The sequence below is a fragment of the Phalacrocorax aristotelis genome, chromosome 1 (genome assembly GCF_949628215.1).
Source record: "Phalacrocorax aristotelis chromosome 1, bGulAri2.1, whole genome shotgun sequence".
NCBI classification, from domain to species: Eukaryota; Metazoa; Chordata; class Aves; order Suliformes; family Phalacrocoracidae; genus Phalacrocorax; species Phalacrocorax aristotelis.
The window spans coordinates 71,064,846-71,087,240 of NC_134276.1; the positions used below are offsets into that span (position 1 = coordinate 71,064,846).

At 38.5% G+C, this 22,395-nt stretch overlaps 1 protein-coding gene across 1 annotated transcript; it reads right to left on the reverse strand.

The window, feature by feature from the left end:
- Positions 1-516: 516 nt before the first annotated feature.
- IL18R1 (interleukin 18 receptor 1) lies at positions 517-20,981 on the reverse strand. The gene is made up of 11 exons (XM_075092424.1): positions 20,898-20,981; positions 20,444-20,549; positions 19,217-19,457; positions 13,229-13,406; positions 11,420-11,573; positions 10,842-10,904; positions 8,433-8,589; positions 8,122-8,255; positions 6,543-6,704; positions 5,100-5,258; positions 517-3,453 (listed from the first exon to the last, which is right to left on the reverse strand). Exons 2-11 carry the CDS (start codon positions 20,490-20,492, stop codon positions 3,053-3,055), a joined length of 1,698 nt encoding a protein of 565 aa, XP_074948525.1. The 5' UTR covers positions 20,493-20,549; positions 20,898-20,981; the 3' UTR covers positions 517-3,052.
- Between the last annotated feature and the right edge of the window lie 1,414 nt (positions 20,982-22,395).

The following is a 22,395-nucleotide window of genomic DNA, read 5'->3' on the forward strand; positions in this document are numbered from 1 at the left end:
CAGGGCACACGGACAACTATAATTCACAAACTTTCTACATTTCCAGGCCCTTATATGGTACTACGCTATAGTACTGATACATTATACAATAGTCCCAACTCTTCTAAACATTTATGTTCAAATTATCAATAGATAAAAAGACTTGATACTGCATTGTGTGTGGTAGAAAGTGGTCAACCAGGAACGCTAAAAAAATGCAGACACAGACTATGCTTTCACAGTTAGTACCATGTTGTAGCATGAACAAGAAAGACAAGAATCTCGAAGACTGGTGTCCTACAATAGCCTTCTCCTCGCTGATGCCATCTGCATCCTCCTCTGGGAAGCTACATGTTTCAATCGCTTCTTTAGATTTGGCTTTAAGTTGTTCTATAGTGCAAATGAGACATTTACTGCTTGTGGAGAGCAGGTCTAACAACACTCTTGCTTTTTATTGCATTTTTTCTTCTTACTAAGTTTGATTTTTGACACTTGCTGCTGTTTAACTGCAGCAAAAACGGAAGTCACAGATTTGGAGAGGTGCAAATAAAGTTTTATTAAGTGCAAAAGTGGAACAAAAAAATGCAATATAAATGACTGAAATGACCCATTACCTCAAACCAACTATCACGTGAATTCACTTATAAATTGACATATACATGATCAGGCAAATCAACCCAACTACAGTCTATAAAAGTCATATTAGCAGCTCCTTTTCTTTAGGGACCGGTAAACAGAAAGCAGATATTTCCAAGCCCTGACTGAAGTCAGTAATTCAGGATATAAGAGCAGTAAGAACAACATCTGGTGTTAACATGAAGATGCATATCCTTAATTTCCCTTGTCTCCCTTTACCACAGCATGGGCAGTGACGATCAGCTATAGAGATTTAACGACTGCGTCACGACACCGTCCTGTGCAAAAATACTTGCCCTTTTACAGATATAGAGTAGCTCATTGTACTACATCTGAGTGCCTGCTTTGCTGGCATTCAAAAAACTTTGGAGATAATGCCATTTAGCTTTCAACCTTCCTTGTGTATAGTCCTCTGGTATTCTGTAAAACCTCAGTGCGGTCAAACTCTGTACGGTCTCACAATCTTCAGGGTACAGCTTCACGAGGTATAGCAGGTATATGCAGTCACATAATCTCTCCAAGCTGAGGGCAGGGGGCATTCATGGCAAATTCAGTCTCATTTTGTAGTAGCTGATTCTTACAGAGTGTAGGCTCAGTCCAGAGCTCTTAAGCCATGTGTGCTATCCATATGCACATGTGTTGTATAACCCATTTGACACTTTATGTTGTTAGGCAATACATTGACCACAGCATATGAAAAATTATGTGGCTGAGGAGCAAGTTTAACACCTCAGTTACGTATCAGTGAAGTCACTAACTTTTCTGTCAGCTGTTTGGCTGTGCCCAGTATGTCTGATGGCATTTCTGAAGTAGGGGCAATCATTAGTCCTGCAGGAGAATGTTAGAACTGATCTGTGATTACAAATCACAGGGGACATTGGTAGAGAAGAACTGGTAGAGAGAAAGACTTGGATATATAAAGACACACATATCTACAGAGCAGAAATCCTCCTCAGTAAAAGCTTAAGCCAGGGAATGGCTTTTGCCTAAGGATCACATTTCAATAGCTCTTTAGTTGCCTAACAGAAAGAGGGAGACCTCTTGGAGCTGATCTGAAGGACACCACAGATGTGTGCCTTATTCCTTTGTTCCTTTTCGTCTGCATGTTAACCTGGCAACTGTTGTCTCCATTTTGTAAATCCACATTTAGCCTTTACTTTTACCTGAACATCTGTCAGAAACTGAGCTTGATTACAGGGTATTTGACAAACAAGGTATTTCATTCTCATGAATCTTGAGACATTGCCATGTCACCTAGCACTCCAATTGTATTCTCAAGTACACTGAGAAGGTAACGGAGCTCCTCCACTATAGCTGCATGAATTAAGTGTCAGTGTCAAAGAGATGTCTCCAGACCTAGCATTAATTGAATGCATGACAACAATGAGAGTGGCCTGAGAAGATCTTCCAAAATGATTCTCCATTGATTTCTCCCCATTAGTACTAGGAGGAAATACAGCTCTATTTTATCCAGAAATTTATGTCAGTCAGGAATCCTCTGCCAAGCAGCTAATAATAAGGGAGGATTACCATGGTTTTGAATGGTATTACTAAGTTTGTTTAAAAAAATAATACTAAGTACAAATGTTCTAAAGGGTTAGGAGTATATGTACATACCAAAGATCTCATTTTCACATAAATCCCCTACATCCCTCAGCTGAAGGCAGTTCAAGGTATGATGTAGATATCAGTGTCTATAAACAAATCACTAGTATCTCTATCCCATCCTCCTCTTCCCCCCACCAAAACGAGCATTTACAGTACTCTCAGTGAAAGAGGACAGAAACAGTCTTTATATGCCTCCAAATCACTCCCACTTGGCTTGTCTAGACCATGTACACATCAGTAGTGAATACTGTTAGCCCAACCAAATCTTCCTTATTTTTTCTACGCTCCCTTTTTTCTATTTTCACTTGATTTTTCTGATCAACGTTGCCCAGAGCCTGCATGCCAAGCTCTCTAGGGCAGGAGCCATTTGGGTCTACTCCCAAGCAGGATCCTTAGGAAATATCACAATACAAAACCAAGAGCATCTAAATACTAATACTTTGCAAATACTGATATATTTATTGAGGGGCCTCAGAAAGTATGCAAGTATAACTAATATCATTCTACTTTATTGGAAAATGTGATCATTCTACTTTACTGGAAAATGCGAAATCAAAATGTTTTGCACTGTGCTTCATGCCATGTGTTATGCCCAAAGCGGAATCAAATTTCTGCTCCTTGTCCAGATCACTGAGGAAACTCTCTCTGGGATAGCATTTAGCATTGGGGTCAACATCGTCCTAGCCACTGCTACAGTTTGTATATTCTTCTCAGATCTCAGACTTGGCCTTTTATGAAGACTATCTTCCCAAAGTAAGTGTGCAGTTTGTGTTTTCTATGAGTTAGCAAAATGCGCAGTTTTCTGCAGCACCTTCTGTCTCCAGAATTGTTACACGACTGCATTAAATTCACAGCTCTCAGTCTGTGGTTGAGCACCTTCTGAGCCTAGGTTAAGATTATTATAGTGCCCTTCGGTGTTTATCTTGGTAGGTTTGGCTGGCATCAGGTACCGAAGGTTCTTCCAAAATCTGGAATTCATAGGAAGAGATTTATCCTTTTTCCATTTCACAACCCTCTTTGATGGTAAAAGAGACAGTGATTCTGGCAAGAAATTGTAGTCACTTATAGGCATATATTCAATTAATATGATCTTAGTTTTCCTTTCAACTAGGGCTTTATGCAGTCCACTCTCAAGTTCATATATGGCTCTGTCAGAAATGTAGTTCTGGCTCAGTATAATGATTAATCTTCGACTTTTGTCAATGAATGAATGGATATCATCAACAACCGCTGCAAATTAAAGATAAATGTGTTATTAAGCTAAATAGGCACTGAATCAACTTACCCTTTAACAATCACACATGTACCAAAAATGTTCCCCTTATAAAGTGACAGCATGTAAGCAACCCATCCCTAAGAAGAGATTAATATGCATTACAGATTAAGAGTCTGTGAAAATGAACTCAGGTATGGCCAAAGCTTGTTCTCTGGAGCAGACAAAACCTACGTACAATCTCCAGCTACCCGAGACAGCTGTCTGTCAGTAGTCACATGCATAGAAGGTGACAGCAAAATTTATTTTTCCTCCAACCAGACATCTCTTTGCTCCTTCATAATAGGTACCATTGGAGTGATTCCACAGAAAGTCACCAACAGCAACCTCCCTCCAAATATTCAGTAACTCTCAGGTTACTCCTTCCTTTACATGACCAAATACCCAAATCTATGGCCAGTAACACAAGGTTGAGAAGACTAGCATATGATGACAGAATGAGTTCCAACTATGTTTTAGATCCCTGACTTTTGTCATGACAAGTGATAAATTAAATCAAATGGTGATACCCTTTCAAACACCCATGCACCAAATCGAATTCTCATGCATGAAATCCTGTGCTTGCTTCAGCACCATGGGACAACAAGGTCTACAGAAACCAGAGATCTAGACAGCATGCCTTGTAAGGAAGGCAAAGCAAACCACAGGAGTAACCTAAAGAGAAAACTGAGAGGAGGCGGCAGCTGACAAGGGTATTACAACACACCAAAGGTAAACAGAAGGAAGTATCTGTTTTCCATATTCACAATGGATCAGATCAGCGAAAAGGAAATAAGCTAAAACTATTGAAAGAATCAGATTGAACACTTTAGAAAGCTTTTTTTTAAAACTTAAGGAGAGAGAATAACTGACAACTAGTAACAAAAAAAATGTCTTGGGAGAGTTGTGGCACCTCTCAGGTTAGAAAAGTATGTCAGGAATGGATACGAGAAAACCCTGCCTTGTGAAGGAGGGCAACTGACCTTACTGCTCTGTGTTTTTAACAACGAAATCCTATTCCTCAACTAGATCTTTGGACTAAATGGAATCCCCCAGTATCTTTTTTTTTTAAGCATGTGCAAAAGGCCATCTATCCCTATGCCATTTAGAGAAACAAAATTCCGTGTTCTCACTTCCATTTTGTTACGGCATCCATTACATTCACAAAATGGTTTCAACCACCATACCAAAGATGCAGCAAACACACAAGTTACCCAAGAATAACTAGTACCAGAGACTCTGTGCAGCAGTAAATGCAAGTTCATTCATAGATGCCTGCTCTCAGCAAAAGCAGAGCAAGAGCACTATTACTGTGAAACATCTGACATTGACATCCTCTGTGTTGTCACCTTAACTTTCTCCATGCTAGCTTTTTCATCTGTTCATCTTGGTTCTGTGTAATTAAAAACGTGTGTGTGTGTAAGTGGATACAAATTCATAAATATATCTATAAAATATGTAAAGTGTGTGCAGGCAAACTCCGCATGCACATAGTGTAGATTAAATGAAACATGTAGCATTTCAATGCACAACACAGTTGACAGAATTCCTTCTAATTACAGGCTTTTACCGCTGCGTGAAAATGATCTGCCTATTTAATGACAAGAATATTCAATAGACTTACCTCCTCCAGGGGATACATCCCTCTCAAATATACATAACTTGTACCCAAAGTTTTCTTCTAATATCATGGGTAATATCTTCAAGGCAAATTCTCTCTCTTCTTCAGTATGAGAAATGCAGTCTTTCAGGTAAGACACAAAAGCATCATATTCTTTTCCATCTGGAAAGGAGTCACCAGTTGTTGTCTTGTTAGAAACCATCAGAAATACAGTATCTGATCCACCATTCTGGCTTTCAAAGTTATTGTCTCAGTAGCAAAGCATCTAGAAACTCCTGCTCTTTCCTTTGATACCCTGAACAGTCTTCAAACAAAAAAAATCCTGAATCAATTTAAATTTGATACAAAAGATTCTGATTACATTTGGCAAATATTTGAAGATAACATATCCTTTCCACATTTTTTTTTTTAAAAAAAAAACAGATTAATTTAACTAGTTAATATCACATTTGTGATGATCAAGAAAATGAAGGGAAGCAAAAAATGTGTCTGTAACATGATAAGAACACTATTTAAGTGATATTGCAGATTTCCATATTTATTTTACTCTTTGTCTAAGACCATCAAGTAGCTCTGTAGAATGGGTACTGGCAAAAGAGAATAAACCAATTTATTATTTTAATTATAGGAGTATACCATGTCTGCTCATGCTTTGGGCAGTAGTATACAAACACTGAGTCCAAGACCAATTCAGAGGCCCGGTCTACCACACTGAGCAACACTGAACATTTCCACAGAACTACCTGGATTGATACAGCAGCGCACGCCGCTTTGCATCGTAAACTGTACTTCTTTGCTTTCCTTTCCAGATACTTTATTACATAAGAGAGAGCACAAACTAAAGTCTATGAAACCCTATACATGCAAGAGCTCTAGGAGTAGGAAATCCATTGCTTAGTATCAGACAATCAGTTCCTCCAGGGGGCCTAGTCCAGGTTCTCGGAGTAAGCCAGTGTACGCAGCGATAGCTAACATCAACAGCCAGATATATAACACTGGCAGTAATAAGTTACATCCACCCATTTCTGAGCAGTCTCCAACCACTGCAGTTTATTCAAGCTATATTCAAGCTGATTTAGAGATGAAGGAGCTCATCCTCTTTACAGATAGGTAATTGTAAACCTCTCCACTTTCACCAACTTTTGTGATGAAGAATGCGGCAGATCAGAGCACATCCAAACAGCATCTAACCGTGTTCCTTCCACTACCTGCTCCAGTGGCAGCTTCTTCACTGTGTTTATCTGCTGTTACTGCCCTAGGTGTATAACAAACTCACTTTAGCACCTGACCATCAAGCTCTCTTTTACATATTCTTTGCTGTTTCTACTCACGAAACTCCTGGATTTATTTTGTCTCTTCCTTAAAGATGATTGTTTTATAGAACCTACCAGAAACTACTTCTTAATCAGTACACTTATTTCAATGTCAGCATTAGCCAAGTCATACCTCCAGCAGTGTCGTCTCTTCTACATACATTCCTGTAAAATAGAACTAAGTCGACTTTAAACATCACACAGACAAACACCACAGCTACAGCAACACATGGAAAGAGTATGGCAAGGACCATTCCAGTTGTAAATATGTGCACAGGCAGATCTCGGGCATTCCCTGTAAAACAGAAACCCAGGAAATTATAGCCTTAACGAGAGTATTAGATGACAAGATTACTGTATTCAGTACTGATGGCTTCTTAAAATCACCCCAAAAAATCACAACACTGATGTGAATCCTTTCCTGCTAATACTTAAAGCACATATGCATGCCATTTGTCCTGCGATGGAGAAGAACTACAGAATGTGTGTTAAAAAACTGGAGAAATAATCTTCATTCACACACCCTCCACACACATAAATGAACTGTATGTGGGATCAAGACTGACACTACAGATCCTCATATATGTACAGCATCCCAAACTGGTAGGCACACATTTTTATCACAAGTTTTCTTCAGGTTCTTTATTACTTCCTGTTATTCTCTACCTTTCACCCCTCTCTCAGTCCATCCATGAGAGTCCTTAATGTCCCCTTTAATCTCTTTAGCCAATATCTTTTTTTTTCCTTCTGTCTCTAGTCTCTTTTACGCTTTTTTTTCTTACTTATTATTCTTTTATCTTTCTCTTTTTAGTTCCAAATACAGACTTTTAACCCTTAAATCTTTATGAAGTCTTTCTGAAGGCACTATCAAGTCATACTCATTGTAGTCTGTAATTCATTTGGTTTATTATATGCATCACCTCTTGACTAGTCTATTTTCACATATTTCCTCCCAGTAAAGCTTGGAAAGGTCTGACAGAGATGGAAAACACGAAGGGTATGCCCATTTGCCATGAATCTCCAGGCTGTCTGGACCATAAATGCGAAGTACTACTATATGGTAGAGGTCAGCTTCCCAAAGCTAGGAGGATAGAGTCCCTGACAAGACAGAAACTGTCAACCAGAACATTTCAGGCATTATCAGGAATATAAAAGATTGAACTTTCCAGGGGAAAGGAAAAAAAAAAAACCTAAACCAGAAAAACCACCAACCTAAAAAAACACCAAACCACAAACCCAACCAAAACCTCAGATTTTAATTTTTAAAAGAGCTGCTTAATAAACAAAGTGATCCAAACAGCAGACTCTGGACTGCACCAAGCTTTGGGTAGTTAACCCCTGTGATCCCACCAATCTGAGGAGCAGGAGAGCACAGGGAACACTCTGTCATGGGATCTAACAAAGTGCCGCCCAGGGATCTGTCAGCCAGAGCATAGCTCAGCCTCCCCAGCTGTGACCACAGCAGCAGCAGTTGAACTTCGGAGCCCTCACACAGCTGCTCTAGCAAATGTAGCAGCAGCCCCTCCTGCCCCGGTCTCAGAGCAGGAGGAATCACCCAGGGGCGCTGTTAGGTCCAGCACTAGACAGAGGAGGGCCTTCCTATGCACAGAGACATATCTGGAGAGATGTTCTGAAATCAGTATCTTGCCCTCAGGATTGAGAAGGCTGGCACAGTTATGTATGAGGAGCATGATTCATAGATTATACCGTACCTTTCTTCAATTTCACTATTTTTATTTGAGTTCTTTCATCAGCTTGCAACATGCAGGTGAAATTATGCTGCATGTCCTTGTCCGTTACTTTTTTAATCCGTAGTAGCCTTGTGACATAGAACTTGTTTCCCATCCTGCAATAAGGAATGGTGTTAGCAACACTATCTGTCCAGAAACCTACACCCAGCTGAGAGGCAGATTTTGAGAAAAAAGTTCTAAAATAACTTCAAACATTTTACTGAATTTGCAGTCCACAAAGTACAGGACATTATCACATACAAACAGAAGTGCAGTATTTTCAGGAAACCTACTGTAATTTTTTGAACTCTTCTTCACAGATTGAAGGTTCATTCTCGGGGATACCTGAGCATTTTTCTGGAAACATTTGATTAATTAACCAGTAGAGGCTGGCATCTTCTCGCATATAATAACCCAAGAAACCTGTGCAATTGAGTATCGCTTCTTTACCTAAACAAAGCATAACATAAGAACGTCTAGTCAGAAGCAGCATTCATACTCACAGTGGGGTAAAATGTCAGCTTTCCAGGCAATGTATCCCAGGAGCTGTGTGTTCCTTTCTGGACTGACAATGTTCAATGTGTGTTCTACCTCTTGCACCCTGCTGCAGAGTGACAGTCATCCACGGCTTTCTCTCAGATAAACTCTGTCGCAGCCAGAAGAGTTTATACAGGCCAGAGCATTTCAGGCTTTAGAGAACTAAAGGGAGTTGGACTCGATGATCCTTTAGGGTACCTTCAAACTAAAGATATTCTATGATTCTATGAACTACACTGTTCATAAACTGTTCCCTGCTGCAGGCAGAGAACAGGAGAGGACAACCTATCACCAGTGCCCCACAGCCAGGTAGAACCAAGTAACTGGTATGGGGAATTACAACCAATTGATTATAAGAGCTAAAGTACACACTATTACTCAAAAAAAACCCAAAACCTGTTAGAGCCCCTGCTGAAGTCTCACAGAAGAAATTCTCATCCCAACTCCACACCTGAAAATCACCATAATCCTGACTGTGTGAGTAAGTCACCTAACCAGCCAGCTACTTTGCACCATTTCAGAGCACTAACTGGAAGTGACAGGAACCACCCCTTAGAGTATAGTTAATTATAAGGAAGACCAAAAGTAAAAAGACAACTGTACACTTGGGAAAATAAAGGCAGAAGGCTGCAGCTTTGCAGCGTGAGATTTGATGATTTGCAACGCGTTTTATTTTAAACATTGTAATGGGAAGCTTGACCTAAGGATATCTGCAACTTTACAACACCGTTTCTAGGCTATGCCAGCATCATTTCCAGCATCCAGAATGCTTTTTATTAAGCCACAAAAGCTGCATGTTAGTTCTTGTTCAGGCCATCGTGCACAAATGCTTTCCAGTAAGCAAGGCCTTCCCCCAAACTCTCTAAGGACACACACTACAAGCTGCCTTCCTGAGATTTATCACAGTGGACACTTCCAGTGGAACAGCTTAAGAACCTTCAATTCGGACCTTAGAAATCCAAATCACAGTTGCACAGTTTGAACCATAGACCTAACCTTCTAATATCATCTACCTTGCAACTCCAGCCTTTTCAACATATACAACAGCTATTTTCGGGGAAATATTATAGAACGCCATCTAAGCAATGACAGGTTTGAAAGGCCATCCAAAATTCCCTTCACTCTCTACCATTCCCTCTGTCTCATCACTCCCCAGGTAGTTCAATGACCTTATCAAATTATGTTATCATGGCAGATCAGAGATGGAAGACAGATGATTCATAAATATTTAATGCTTAATGCTGCTACCTTCTGAGGGTTGGGACAAGCACAGTAAGAGGAAGAACTGTGCAGGACGGGTGTACTGGGAGGTTGGGAGACACGAGGCATCACAGGATTGGGGTAACACCATCGGAAAAAGGACCTACCAATTGGTATTTGCAGAAAGTAAGGAAAATTAGCATCTGAGTTCCCGGCTGAGAAAATGAGATGCACATATGAGCAACAGAGGAGGTAAATGTGATTTTTGAGACTTGGAAAGGAAGGACTGGATAACCAGATGGGAGAAGCCCTCAGGCACAGGAAAGGAAAAAGACAGGTAAATTTCTGTTTTTAAAAATTAATTACAGCCTCAGTCACAAAATCCTGGATCCTGTCCAACACCATATGAAGCCTGCAGACCATGTTATCTAACCTACGCCCAGCTAAAAACACAGTCAAGGGTTTGGCTTTTGAGAAGATAACCATGTCTTTGCAACAGTGACAGATCTGCATGCCCTCATTGCCAGGACAGTTAGCCCTCACACTTCTCATTTTCCTGCGGAATAACATCCTCAACTGCATCAAGTACTAAGGGGATTACTCATTATTGCTGTTCGCTGAACAAACTGGACACCTTTCACACATCACTCCGTGGGGTTTGCTGTCTACAAAAGACAGCCACAGAGAGCAGGTTTATCATTACCACCACTTTCTCTTGCTGGTCACAACAGCAGCCTCAGCTTCTGCCTCTGTAAAAGGGTAAATTTAGTGTACTTGTATATCTACATCAATCATGGAATACACTAGGCAAAACATAACCAGAGGTGAAGATGGATCAGATCCAGGAGGGTGCACAGACAATTCTTAGTTTGATTACACTTAACCACACCATCACCATAAAGAGGTCAGAAGAAAAGCATATATACACAGTAGCTACTACAAAGATTCTTGGACTAATTTGATACCTATTTCTGTTTCAATTTCTTCATTGCGTCCAACTATCTCCAAAGTTACAGCCTCTGGTGCATCTGAAATAGAAAGAAGTACTGCTATTGAAGTAACGGCTTCTTAAATTATACCACAGTAAAAATTACACATTTGCTTTATTTCTAAAAATAATCACATAGAACCCATTTAATTCAAAGAACAATACCTGGACTCTGGAATTACTGAGTAGTTTAAAACACAGTATCTCCTGTTGTATTTTTTTTCTCATGCATATGTATACACTGCACAATTTACAGTGGTTGGACAGGCGATTCCCCAAAACTCTAGGTAAATTTGTATGACTTACTGACAGCTGCTAATTTTGAAAAAAAAATAAAACTGCAGGGAAAACATACTAAATAAATTTTCCAAAACTGGTAATATGTCATATAAAGTTCTCTGCTGCTTTTTTATTTTTGAAATTATTGCAAAATAGTTCAGACTACCAGATTTGATCACCCTTCTACGTGTTTATCAAACGAGAGCTGTAATTAAAAATCCCCATAATGAGGAGAACAAAAAAAGCATGCTTCAAAATTTCAGAAAGCTTTCTTACCTTCTTCTACTACCAGATTAATTGTATTTGTGCTCTGGTATATCTTTCCTTCATGACTGATTAAAATTTTACAGGTATATATCCCAGAGTGCTGTACTGTTAAGGTTTTAAAATCCAGTTCCCGCTCTGTTTCATTTTCATATTTCTTACAGTCCTGCATCAATAAAGACAGAAAACACTAACAAATATACATTCAAAACCGTAAAGAAGTGAAAAATTATTTTAGAAACAAAGTGTCACCATCACTCTTTCACTATCTTAATAACATTTATCTGACCCAAAAGGGGTGGGGGACCCAATTTTCATAGTCACTTAAATGCATAATTTGAACATTTAACCCATTAGAAGTGGAAAGCACTGCAATTACAAGTAAGCATCCGAGTATAAAAATACTGTCTCGGGAATTTAAATGCACTCATCTATTTTTTTTCATAATGATGGCTTTGGTCTGTAGGTGGCCAAAAGTTATCTAGACTTAGGAGGAGTTTTCAGGTTAAAGCAAAATGCCTCAGCTATAGGGAAAGTGACCATCTCAGAGGGTGACAAGAGTTGGCCTCACATTTGTTCACCCTCCCTATCACCCAAAACAAACTTTGTTTTTTGGGGTTTTTTTTAATTCATAGCACACCATAAGTGAAATGTCCTGTGAAAACTCAGCTATATTTGGTTCTGGTCTGTGTTACTTTAGATCAAGAGGGGAAATGTTCACTGCTGGAAATTGGCCAGGAAATGGACATTTCCTAGATGCATATGCTTACTACCAGGATTTTATACAAAAGCCATGTGTGACCATCTCTGTTTTATCCATCCCAGCTTCGCGCCTCATAGGAAGGCTTTAAAAATTTTCACCCAATCAAGTGCCAAAGGATATTTAGGCACAAGAATGGGTGCTTCATCTGTCTCACACAGTATTAGGCATTAACATATTAGGCACCAGTATACTCAGCTTAGCCATGAGAGCGGTCACTCTGCAGTATGGTCCTTTACTGAGGAAAACATCCACCTATGGCTCTACCCATCAATGGTCCTATCCTCCCAGGCCCTGAAGGACAAGGAAGCAGGGCTGTGGCTCAATCTGCTAGGCAGAATCCAGATGCCTGTACTTAAGCTGCCAAAATGCTTTCCTGAAATGGATCCAACATGGAGTGAACGGGGTCTGTTACTCTAACCAGGACACCTGAGAGGAATAAGGAGCACTGATCAAGGTGATGCATAGGGGACAGATGGAAGAAATCTATTCAGGGTGCTTCATCCAACAGTTGAGCACAACACCCAATAGTTACAGGTGCTTACACAACTATCATGTACGATCTGACAAAAGCTGGTAGAGACAACACCGATGATTTGCCTAAAATGAACAGAACTGGATCTGTTTCACATTTTGTAGAAAGTGTTCAGAAATAGGAAAACTGAAAAGTTTGCAATTACTTTGCAAGCATATGGCAACTGTGAAACCTATCTTGGCACCTCAGTTAGTGTCAGGATAATAATCTGTATCAGCAAAGCAGCAACCGGCTAAACCAGCTGCTGGCCAAATCAGCAGAGATGCGCATCAGATCTTTTACCATTCCAAACCACCAGTTTATTAATAAATTCTGATTACAGTTACAATTTTCTAACAATTCTGAGAGCAGAGAAAAACTTTCTTTTGTATATATATCTAAAGGTTTTTTCCTAGTAACCTGAGAAATTAAAGCTTTACAAGGTTTGCAGATGCTTCTAAAAATTTGGTTGTAATTAACTTTTTCCTGTAATCAGATGTTTTGTTTGTGTAGCCAATGACTGGAGTGACACTGTTTCAGTAATTACCTTGTACCATGTTATGCTGTCATTTTCATTGACAGACAAATCACTGCATTTCAGTGAATGACCAGTTCCAGCATTTTTAATTTCTGTAGTTAAATGATTTTTGTTGAAACAGCTGCTTTTATTTCTTTCAAGTACATTCAAGGTCCACTTTTGAATTGTGAAATTTTGTTTTCCATTGCTATGAAAAAAAAAATCAGCAAAATCAGTTTTAGGAATTTTTTAAAGGAATGTAGCTTAGTGAGTTACACAACAAAATACAAATAAATTCTATAATACATCTGTTAGGTAAAAAGTACATCTACAGTGACCTAATTATTTATATTCCCCTTTATTACATTTTCCACCCCCAAATACGTGTTATTTCCCATAACAAAAGAGGTTATCTAAACCAAATCATCTATCAAAAAACACTTGACAATACAATTATATCAATGAAATTTGACAATATATGCTATATCAACCAGAACAAGGATGCAACAATCTGTGGCATCATGTATAGTTACAAGTGAGCATAAAAGAGTTCTAGGACCTCGAATCAGCTAGTGATTTTGCAGGTTTAATCTCCTATGCGTTGCTAAGGTTTAAAGCAGTAACTGAAAAATATATTTGTAAAATATGCCCAAAATAAGATGGGTGACTCTGTTATTGTTCATAAAGCAACATTATTTATTATTTGATACTGTGCAGATCGTCACTGATATGTTTGAAATATTTCTAAACTATGCAAATCTCATAAATTACACAACCACTTATGGATTCAAGCATGTCTGCGGAACAAGGCATTTTGGAATGGATTCACCTCTTTGTCTTTCAGTCTGCACTGACCAAAGATCTACAGTAGCTGGCCACCTTAGGTTGACTGGAAGAGCCAGGAACTACTGCTCCTGAAGCAGAGTTATCACGTCCCATGCAGTATCTATAGAAGATCAGGCGAATATGCTCCAAAAATGCCTTGTTTGAGTATCTAGGAGCTGACCATTGTCATTCAGCTTTCTACTATGTTCCATCCACATATTCCTCTAAAGGATCAGATTATAGCTGTGAGTTATTTCATTGCTGGATATGTCCAAATACATGACTACCAAGGTAAAAGAAGCTGGAGGACTTCTGGCTCAACTTTGGCAAAGTTGGCCTAACTTTTGCAAAGTTAGGGCTTAAGAGAAAGTCGTATGCTGCTGTAAGTTAATGAGTGGGATTTCACAATTAGTGCATAAAGATCTCATTTTTTACTGAACAAGTAGGGTCTGACGAAGCAAAAGCAGCAATCACAGACCACTTCCCTCCAGCGTCAGTCATATCTTCACAAATACTTTTGAATCTTTCTGTCTCCAAGAAAAAAAGAATCATTCCTAGGAGAACTGAAACTAGTCAAGAATCATTTTGATGAGAAGGGCTAAGGGGACAAGGCAGTTCGAATGGAGAAGCAAGCCTGACGAGTGTATCAGCTTAAACATCATTCTTGACTGACAAGCCTTTTACTGTTACAAGACTCAGAAGAACTACTAGGACACCATTTATATGATGAATTTAGACCAAGTTTTGGTCTGTTCTTCCCTTTTTAACCTCCCCAAACAGATGTATTTATGTATTTTGCTCACCTTCTTTGCACTGTAGCCCTTTTTCAGCTTACACATTCTCCTTGTTCTCCTTACTCACCTGAGACATTCATTAGTCATAATTGCAATTGACTATCTAAATGAAAACATAGCTGACTGAGAAACCAAACCACTAACTATGGTGTCATAAACAGGAAAAACCTTATCAAAACTTTCCCATCAGAGATGTACTCGCATGGGTATTCATGGTGGGTGGAGTCCTTCTCACTTATTCTTCGACATTACATTTACACATTTAAATCAGAGCCACTAATCATAGTCAGCAGTGGGACCACAGTCAATAGTCACCTTTTGAGAGTGCAGTTTACCTGACCTATTTTATATGTTTGGTTTAGGAAAAGATAATCTGTGCCCCAGAAAGGCCTCTGTCTCTCCCTGACAGTAAAGGTTCCTAAGTGTAGGTGCAGCCGTAAACATTAGTTCCAATTAATTCCACCAAGTCTGTGTGTTTCTTTAGGTGTTACACTAGTATATAAATTGCTGGAGAGGCAATTACTAATGTAGCCATAAAATACATAAGATTTTACTATCTAAATTCAGCAGATGGAAGAAAAGGATCAATAAAGCCACAGGTTCTACTCAGCACCGTCACTCCACAGAGACTTTCTTCTGTGATCATATTTGGAGAAATCACTTCAACAAATAAGAGGATTTCACCTGAAGTGGATCAAGATATTCTACCTGATGATCCAAAAACTGGCAAGGAGCAGCTCCCTGGAAGGTGACAAAACCATACCTATGCAAACTAAGATGAATTTGGCTTACATAATTTCTAGTTGTCTGCCATATACATGACTTTCAACAAAAAAATGCATTAAGTTGTATTGTTTGAACTGCTAATGTCTGAGCTGTTATATTTCTATCCTGGTTTTCACTTGCTGAGATTCTTTAGCAATAATTTGTGGGGATCAAAGCCATTTCTGGCTTAACAGCCTTTCAACTCCCCCTGCCAAACTCACCAAGAAGAAACAACAGGGAAGTGAAAGCACTTGGAGAATATAAACCAAATTTACCGGATACATAGCCAACCCCTACCAATTTCACTGCAACAAGACAGTGTTATCTCAATATTTCAATCTACTGCAAGAAACTGTCACTCTGCCTTCCAAACCAAATTATTAACTCTAAAGGTGTGTGTGCCCGCTGCTTTCAACTGTTCTAAACACACTGAAAAAGTGAGCCGCATTACGATCTTAACATGTATCATGTATTTATCATGGATCCCTTTATTTACATTTTTTCAGGAACCTGTAAGTTCCCTCAGTTTAAAGTTACCAATGCAGAGCAACCAGATGACCTGCTTTTTTCTATTTTCATTTTTTCTTTGATAACCACAAGGTATAGGCTGTGAAAAAACACACAAATTGGAAATCCTGCCAAAGATGTGTGACATAGTTTTTCTGCTTACCACTTCCACTACAAGCACATATGAAACCCTTTATTTTCAAGAAATGTTGCTGAAGACGGAGACACTCAGGCTTACAGGTGATGTCTATTAATTCCTGAATTTATATCCTAAGCCTACTGTACTAACAAACACACCAACACACACATACACACACTCTAGCTATCTACGCTTTGTCTCAGCAGCACACTCCTGCTTTAACTGGAAAATCTCTGATTCTTTTTTAAGTCAAGAATAAGTGGATACTACATCATAAATACACTGTTACATCATATGCACCTCTCACTTCTTGCATAGTCAGTTTTAACATATCAGGAAAAAAATCCCTAAATTTAATTAGTTTGCAAGATCTGTCAACATGTGTTGTCTTACTTTTCTCAAACTTCTGCACTTTGTTCAATAAAACTGCCTAAATAGTTATAAGCACTCTAAAAATCACTTCCCATATAGCTTATAAAATCTTACCTCTAAATAGTTGAAATTAAAAAAAAAAAATTGAAATAGAAATAACTTAGAATATCTGCTTTCAAAACCAAAACTTTAACTTATTATAAATGCTCTGAAATGAAACTAATTCCATTCTAATTGTTATTCTTATTAAATCTTAAACCAATCCCGTAGCCCACAGTAGCCCACAATTATTCCCTATCAATGGAGACTACTAGAAGTCCTCTGTCTCTGTAGAACACTTTTTGCAAATAATCTTCTGTATTTGCTGAAATGTAACTGCTTTAATATGCTTGCCAATAGTGAGAACGGTCATATAAACTAAGCCCAAGATCCCATTAAAATCCCATGAAAAAAATCCCCTTCTGTCTATTGTTCCAGTGGTGAGAACTGTAAAGAGCTCCCATGTGAGGATTGCAAGATTCTGGCATGTGCCTTCATTGTGATTCTAACAGAAAAATGAGTATCTGTATAGACCTAACAGAAATAAATTTTGGAATGAAAAAAGAAAAGTTGTTTCAGCATGATCAAAATATATTATTTTAATTAAGAAACTTCTTGTTTCCCCAAAATAAAATTGCATTCTGTCAAAACTGAGTTTTAAAATGTATTTGCATAATGTAGTCCTATAAAATAAAACAGAAAAGCAGAAAATCCAAACTCTTAATTCCAAATGAATGCTTTGATGTAATCAAAACCTTTCTTCTGAGTTTCTTGCTTAAGAAAATCAGCAAATCAATATGTTTCACAAAGTATTCAGCGTTTTTGTGTTTTCTAACAAATTCTTATTTTAACAAACTTTATCCTAACAGTTTTACTTCAGGTCTTTTCCTTTCATCTCCTCCTTCTATACCTAAGGCCGTTTCCCTCAGTTTTGAAGTTTACATTTTTTCCATATTCATTTTACAGTGTTCTTGCAATTTACAGCAAATTTACTTTCATTACTCCAAGTCCTTAAAACAATCACAAAACCTCAAGGATGGTGAATTAAGGTTATCACAGCTTTCCTCTTTTTTGTCCTTAATTTTAGACTTCTTATGACCACCTCCTTAGGTAGCCCGGCGATTCAGGTATGCTCTCCACCTATCCTTCCCCATGCCAAAATAAGTCAGACCATGCATTTTATACCACTGGTTAGGTGCTGGCAGTATAGCGAGTTGTTAGATTGAATAGATTTTTAGCACTATAATTAGTCAAGTGACCATATAGATGACTGATCAAGGCCATCAATAAAGCCAAAATTTAAAGTCAAATTCAGACTTGGTAGAAGTACAGGTCCATAAAAACAGACAAGCCTATGTCAGGTATTATCTAATGTTAACCCCTACACACCAAAACTGAGCAGCTGGCTTCACCTGTGCTACTTCAGAAAAATGTCCATGCTCAGTAATATACTACCTTTGCACAACCTTGCTCAATAAAGTAGCCAAACTACCATGCTCATCGCCCCGAACTACAGTTCTCTTAAGATTGGGTTCAACACACATGTGTGAAATTTTTCTCAAGCTTTACCTACTATTTGAATAAAGAGTGCCCTACAATTAAAAACAAACCACATAAACCCCAAAGAAATATTCTACCGGCAGACTTGTCATTTATAATATTTAGGATTTCAGATACTGTGCTTTTTAAAATAATATCAGTAAGATGATAATAATAATGATACATGGAAAAATAAAACATGACGTTTTCAGCTTCCAAGTTAACAATTGAAGTCCAGCTTAAAACTGTAAACTATGAAACTTGTGTCTGTGATGCTACTAGAGAAATGTGGAGAGCATTTTTCAGTATTCGCAGTCCCATAACCTTTATGAACCAGGCAAGAACCTTAAAAATATTACCTGGAGAACAGCACAAATCATTACAGGCAATCTGCTTATAATTAATTACTGCTTCAACTGTAAATGCTGAATTTTGGTGCAAGCTAGTCATAAGAACTCCATGCAGCAAACATTTGACTTAGTCCTTTAGTCTTTCATGGTAGTCTAATGAAGATCACCACCAAATAATTGAGGCCCACCCTTATATCTCCTTTTGACTCATGACATTCTACAGCGGTAAGAAACCAAATCCAATTATTTCATTTTTTCTTTGAACGGCTCCAAGCATGCAGAGGTTTGCACAGAAACCAGAGTTCAGCTATGCCACTCTTTGTTTATTACTTTAGTCTGGTGGAGAAGACAAGCAAATGTTCCCTTTTACTTGGCAGTGGGTAGAAGGTTTGCCTATCACTCATTTTGCTTAGGTAATTAATCACAAACCAGCAGAAATGCTACCTGCCTTATCAAAAAGTTCACAGAACCTTTAAAAGGCTGCACCTGCCTATAGCTATTTGTAAAAATTACAGGTCTGTCCGGATGGCTATTGTGAAATGATGTGGTAAATGACACCACAGTTAATGTAGTTCCTTGCACCTCCTTTGTACAGATGCCACTATCAATAAAAAGCAAGACAAAGAAATTAGCTTCTTCAGAGACAAGTGCAAAGGCAGGATGTTCACCCACCGGCTTGTGTACCCACCTGTGAGTGACAGAGTAATTCCCAGAGTCACTGAGTTCAGCTGGCCAAAACTCCAGAAAATTCATTTGGGAAACAATTCTATGCGTTGCCTTTATCAGTTGCTGCTTTCCAGCATTTTCTTTGTACCAGTTTATTGTGTATGCTTCTTCCTGAAAATGTTCTTGCACTGACTCAAGATAACAAAGGAAAAAATATTCCCCTTCTAGCACGTCAATGGAGGCACGAAGAGGACACAACTTCTCTTCAGAGAAAGAGGAAAAAAGATACATTAGGAAGCCAAGTACTTCTTTCAGAAAACGACATTAGCTTGACTTTAAAGTGATTTGCTGTGCCACTAGTCATTTATGGTGTCTTGCACAGTGGTTTGGCAGTATGTACTTATTCCAGCAATATTTGTTTCAGTCTAAGAACTAGGTTTTACAAGTCTTTATTCTACCTCACCCAAGGAAAACCAGAAGGCAAAAGAGGATAACAGGGTCCAACAGTGTCAGAATCAAATGGGCACAAATGGCAGAATCTGGCCTTACTCTACAGTAAAGCAAATGGAAGGGGAAAGGAGAAATTCTTACATAAGGTTTGACTTGACAGATATGACTAATCCTCAGAATTGGTCAACTGCCATAAAACCAGAGATCTTATGAATTAACATTTGCATGTTCTTACCTTCTTAATTAAAACTAAATCATTAGTGGCTAGATTTTTTAAAACTTCAGATATATTTAGAAAAGTTGCCGTGCAATGAGATTATGTGTGTAAAATTTAATCTCAAAGTCTGCTTTTCCTATCAAATTTCCCAAATGTACCTTTGCTTACGGAAGTCATAAAACATACAGAAAAGGGACTGTGGTCTAGCATTAATAATCAAGAATAAAATAAGCCTTTGGTCTCTATTTGGCCTGAGGTTCTCTGAGATTATTGCCATTTAGCAACTATTGTGACCACAGTTCTGAATGGCACAAAAACAAGCACTCATTCTGGCTCTTCATACAGCTATGCTCCAATCAACAGCATCAGGTGTCTCCAGGTACTCTTTTTACTTCATAATTTTGGTATTTTGGACCAAATTTCCCAAGTTCGAAGCTGGGCTGAAACTGCCAAAACGTTTAAGACTTTGTTCTTAGCTGCAAAACAGAAAACTTTCCCCACTCTAGGCAACTGTCAGGAAGATGACACATATTCAGCAAAGATTTTGAAGGTTCTACTGTTGAAATGAGGATTTATACTTACCAGTGGCAGATTCAATGATTAACACGAAAAAAAAAATCATCAGAGTCATTTTCTTGAGTTACTTCTCACTACTTCTCCAGAAAAAATGAAACTGTTCTTGCCTGTACTGAAACCCAAAGAAAAACAGATTCACAATTCATCACAAGTGTGGTGAAACGGATTCCTTTGAGCATGCGAAGAGTGCAACTCTCATCTAGTACTTCAGAGGGCTTTCCAAATGGAAACTTACATCTTTTTATCATAACAGCTTTTATCATACACCAGGTAATGTTAATAAAACATATATATAAAGCATCTATCAGCTTTTTCTTGGCAAGTTTATTTTAAATTCAGAAAGCGCTGCAGGGCTTCCTTCCTCCATTTCCTTGTTCACTAGACGTATTTCACATTTCTGATTAAACTGACAATCTTATAGAAGCACTCAAACCTAGATCCCAAGCCAGTAGATGCCTACCACGGGACAGGACAGTGGTTTTTCCTCCACAAAGAGCATAAACTTTGCAAGACTGGACCTTACAGAAACAGCTAGTAGAAACTTCCCTTGCCTTCAATGAGAACAGCACAATGTTGATCAGTCGGGCATCTTGGTGGCTAATTTTGAGCCTGTTGGGAAACAATGAGATTACGATTTTGTCTATGGAACTGATAAGCACCAGCTGAGAGTGCTAATATTTCCCGACTGAAAGGAGATGAAGAAGCTCACATTCACTTGCTTTATATGCAGTCAACTGTGCATTTCAAAGACAAATGGAAAACACCACTAAATAATACCAGTGTGGAGTACCTTCTCCGAGATTGCTCAGAATAGCAGGTTAACTGACAACCGAAGGCAAAGCCAGTCCCAAGACTGTGCCTCAGTGTTGCTTACAAAACAGACAGATTAGGTATATAATAAGTTCAGTTCAAATTCTGCAGCCAAGACAGACAACCTTGCTTAGTCACTGACCTGAGCATGCACGGACAAATGAGACTCACACACAAGAGAGATATTTCACAGACAGCTGCCAAAAGAAATCTCACATTTGAGAAAGCACATACTTACTGTTGTAGGACACCTCCCTGAGATTTACAGTCAGAAACTTCACATGATCTAAAGTGGCCGGAGGCAGGAGGCTACTGCATTTCCAGCAATATTCCAGAATGACATCAAACTGTGTAGTTGCTCTCCCTCTCTTATCATTCTCCCCAGTTCATTAAAAATATGCCATCCTCCCATAAATCACTGTAGGGAGATGAAAGAATTGTTTCACATCCCCTTTTTTTCAGACTGAGTGGTAAACAGACCCAGATTTAGAAAGCAGCTAAAAGAAGTTGGATGGGTACTGCAACGAGCAACTTTAAAGGGTCATACAGTAAACTCCTTAGACCTGGTTTCAGTTCCCTTCTACACAAGGAGACTCAAACTGCTACACTTTACAAGGAAACAAGGACCTCTTTCATTATTTTCATTTCTTGAATTAATTTTTCATTTTTCACCCTATCACATCCAGAAGAAATACAGCTGTTACAGACTATGAAACTATGATCTACTACATAAAGATAAAATTGTTCATCACCAGATTTTTAATTCTAAATCCTATTCTTTGTTGGCACATCACATCAGCACACAGTGGAAGTTCTAATGAATGCAGAGCAGAGCCCTTCATTGTTCTAACAGGGATTATAGAACACATTATAATACAAGCTACTTAGTAATAACCAGGTTTGAGATTAGTGGCTACTATTAACAAGCAAAACACACTTTATCTTGCTTTCACATTGCTGTTGAACCTGATCAATTTGCCTGAAATTGTTCTACTCCAGGCTAACAATATTTACATTTGAGCCATATGGTTTGCATACTCTTCAATGAAACATTTGGGCAAGGGGGGTGGAGTGGGCCGAAGAAAAAGGAAAGATAAAAAGTTTTTGGTGAAACTTGGCTAATGTAAAGAGATTCTTCACGGAACAGA

Coding starts and splice junctions, on each gene's coding strand:
- IL18R1 (XM_075092424.1), bottom strand. CDS start 20,492: ATGACTCTGATGATTTTTTTTTTCGTGTTAATCATTGAATCTGCCACT. Junction 10,905..11,419: donor TAATCTGGTAGTAGAAGAAG/GTAAGAAAGCTT, acceptor TTTCTATTTCAG/ATGCACCAGAGGCTGTAACT. Junction 3,454..5,099: donor GGATGTATCCCCTGGAGGAG/GTAAGTCTATTG, acceptor TTTAATTTGCAG/CGGTTGTTGATGATATCCAT.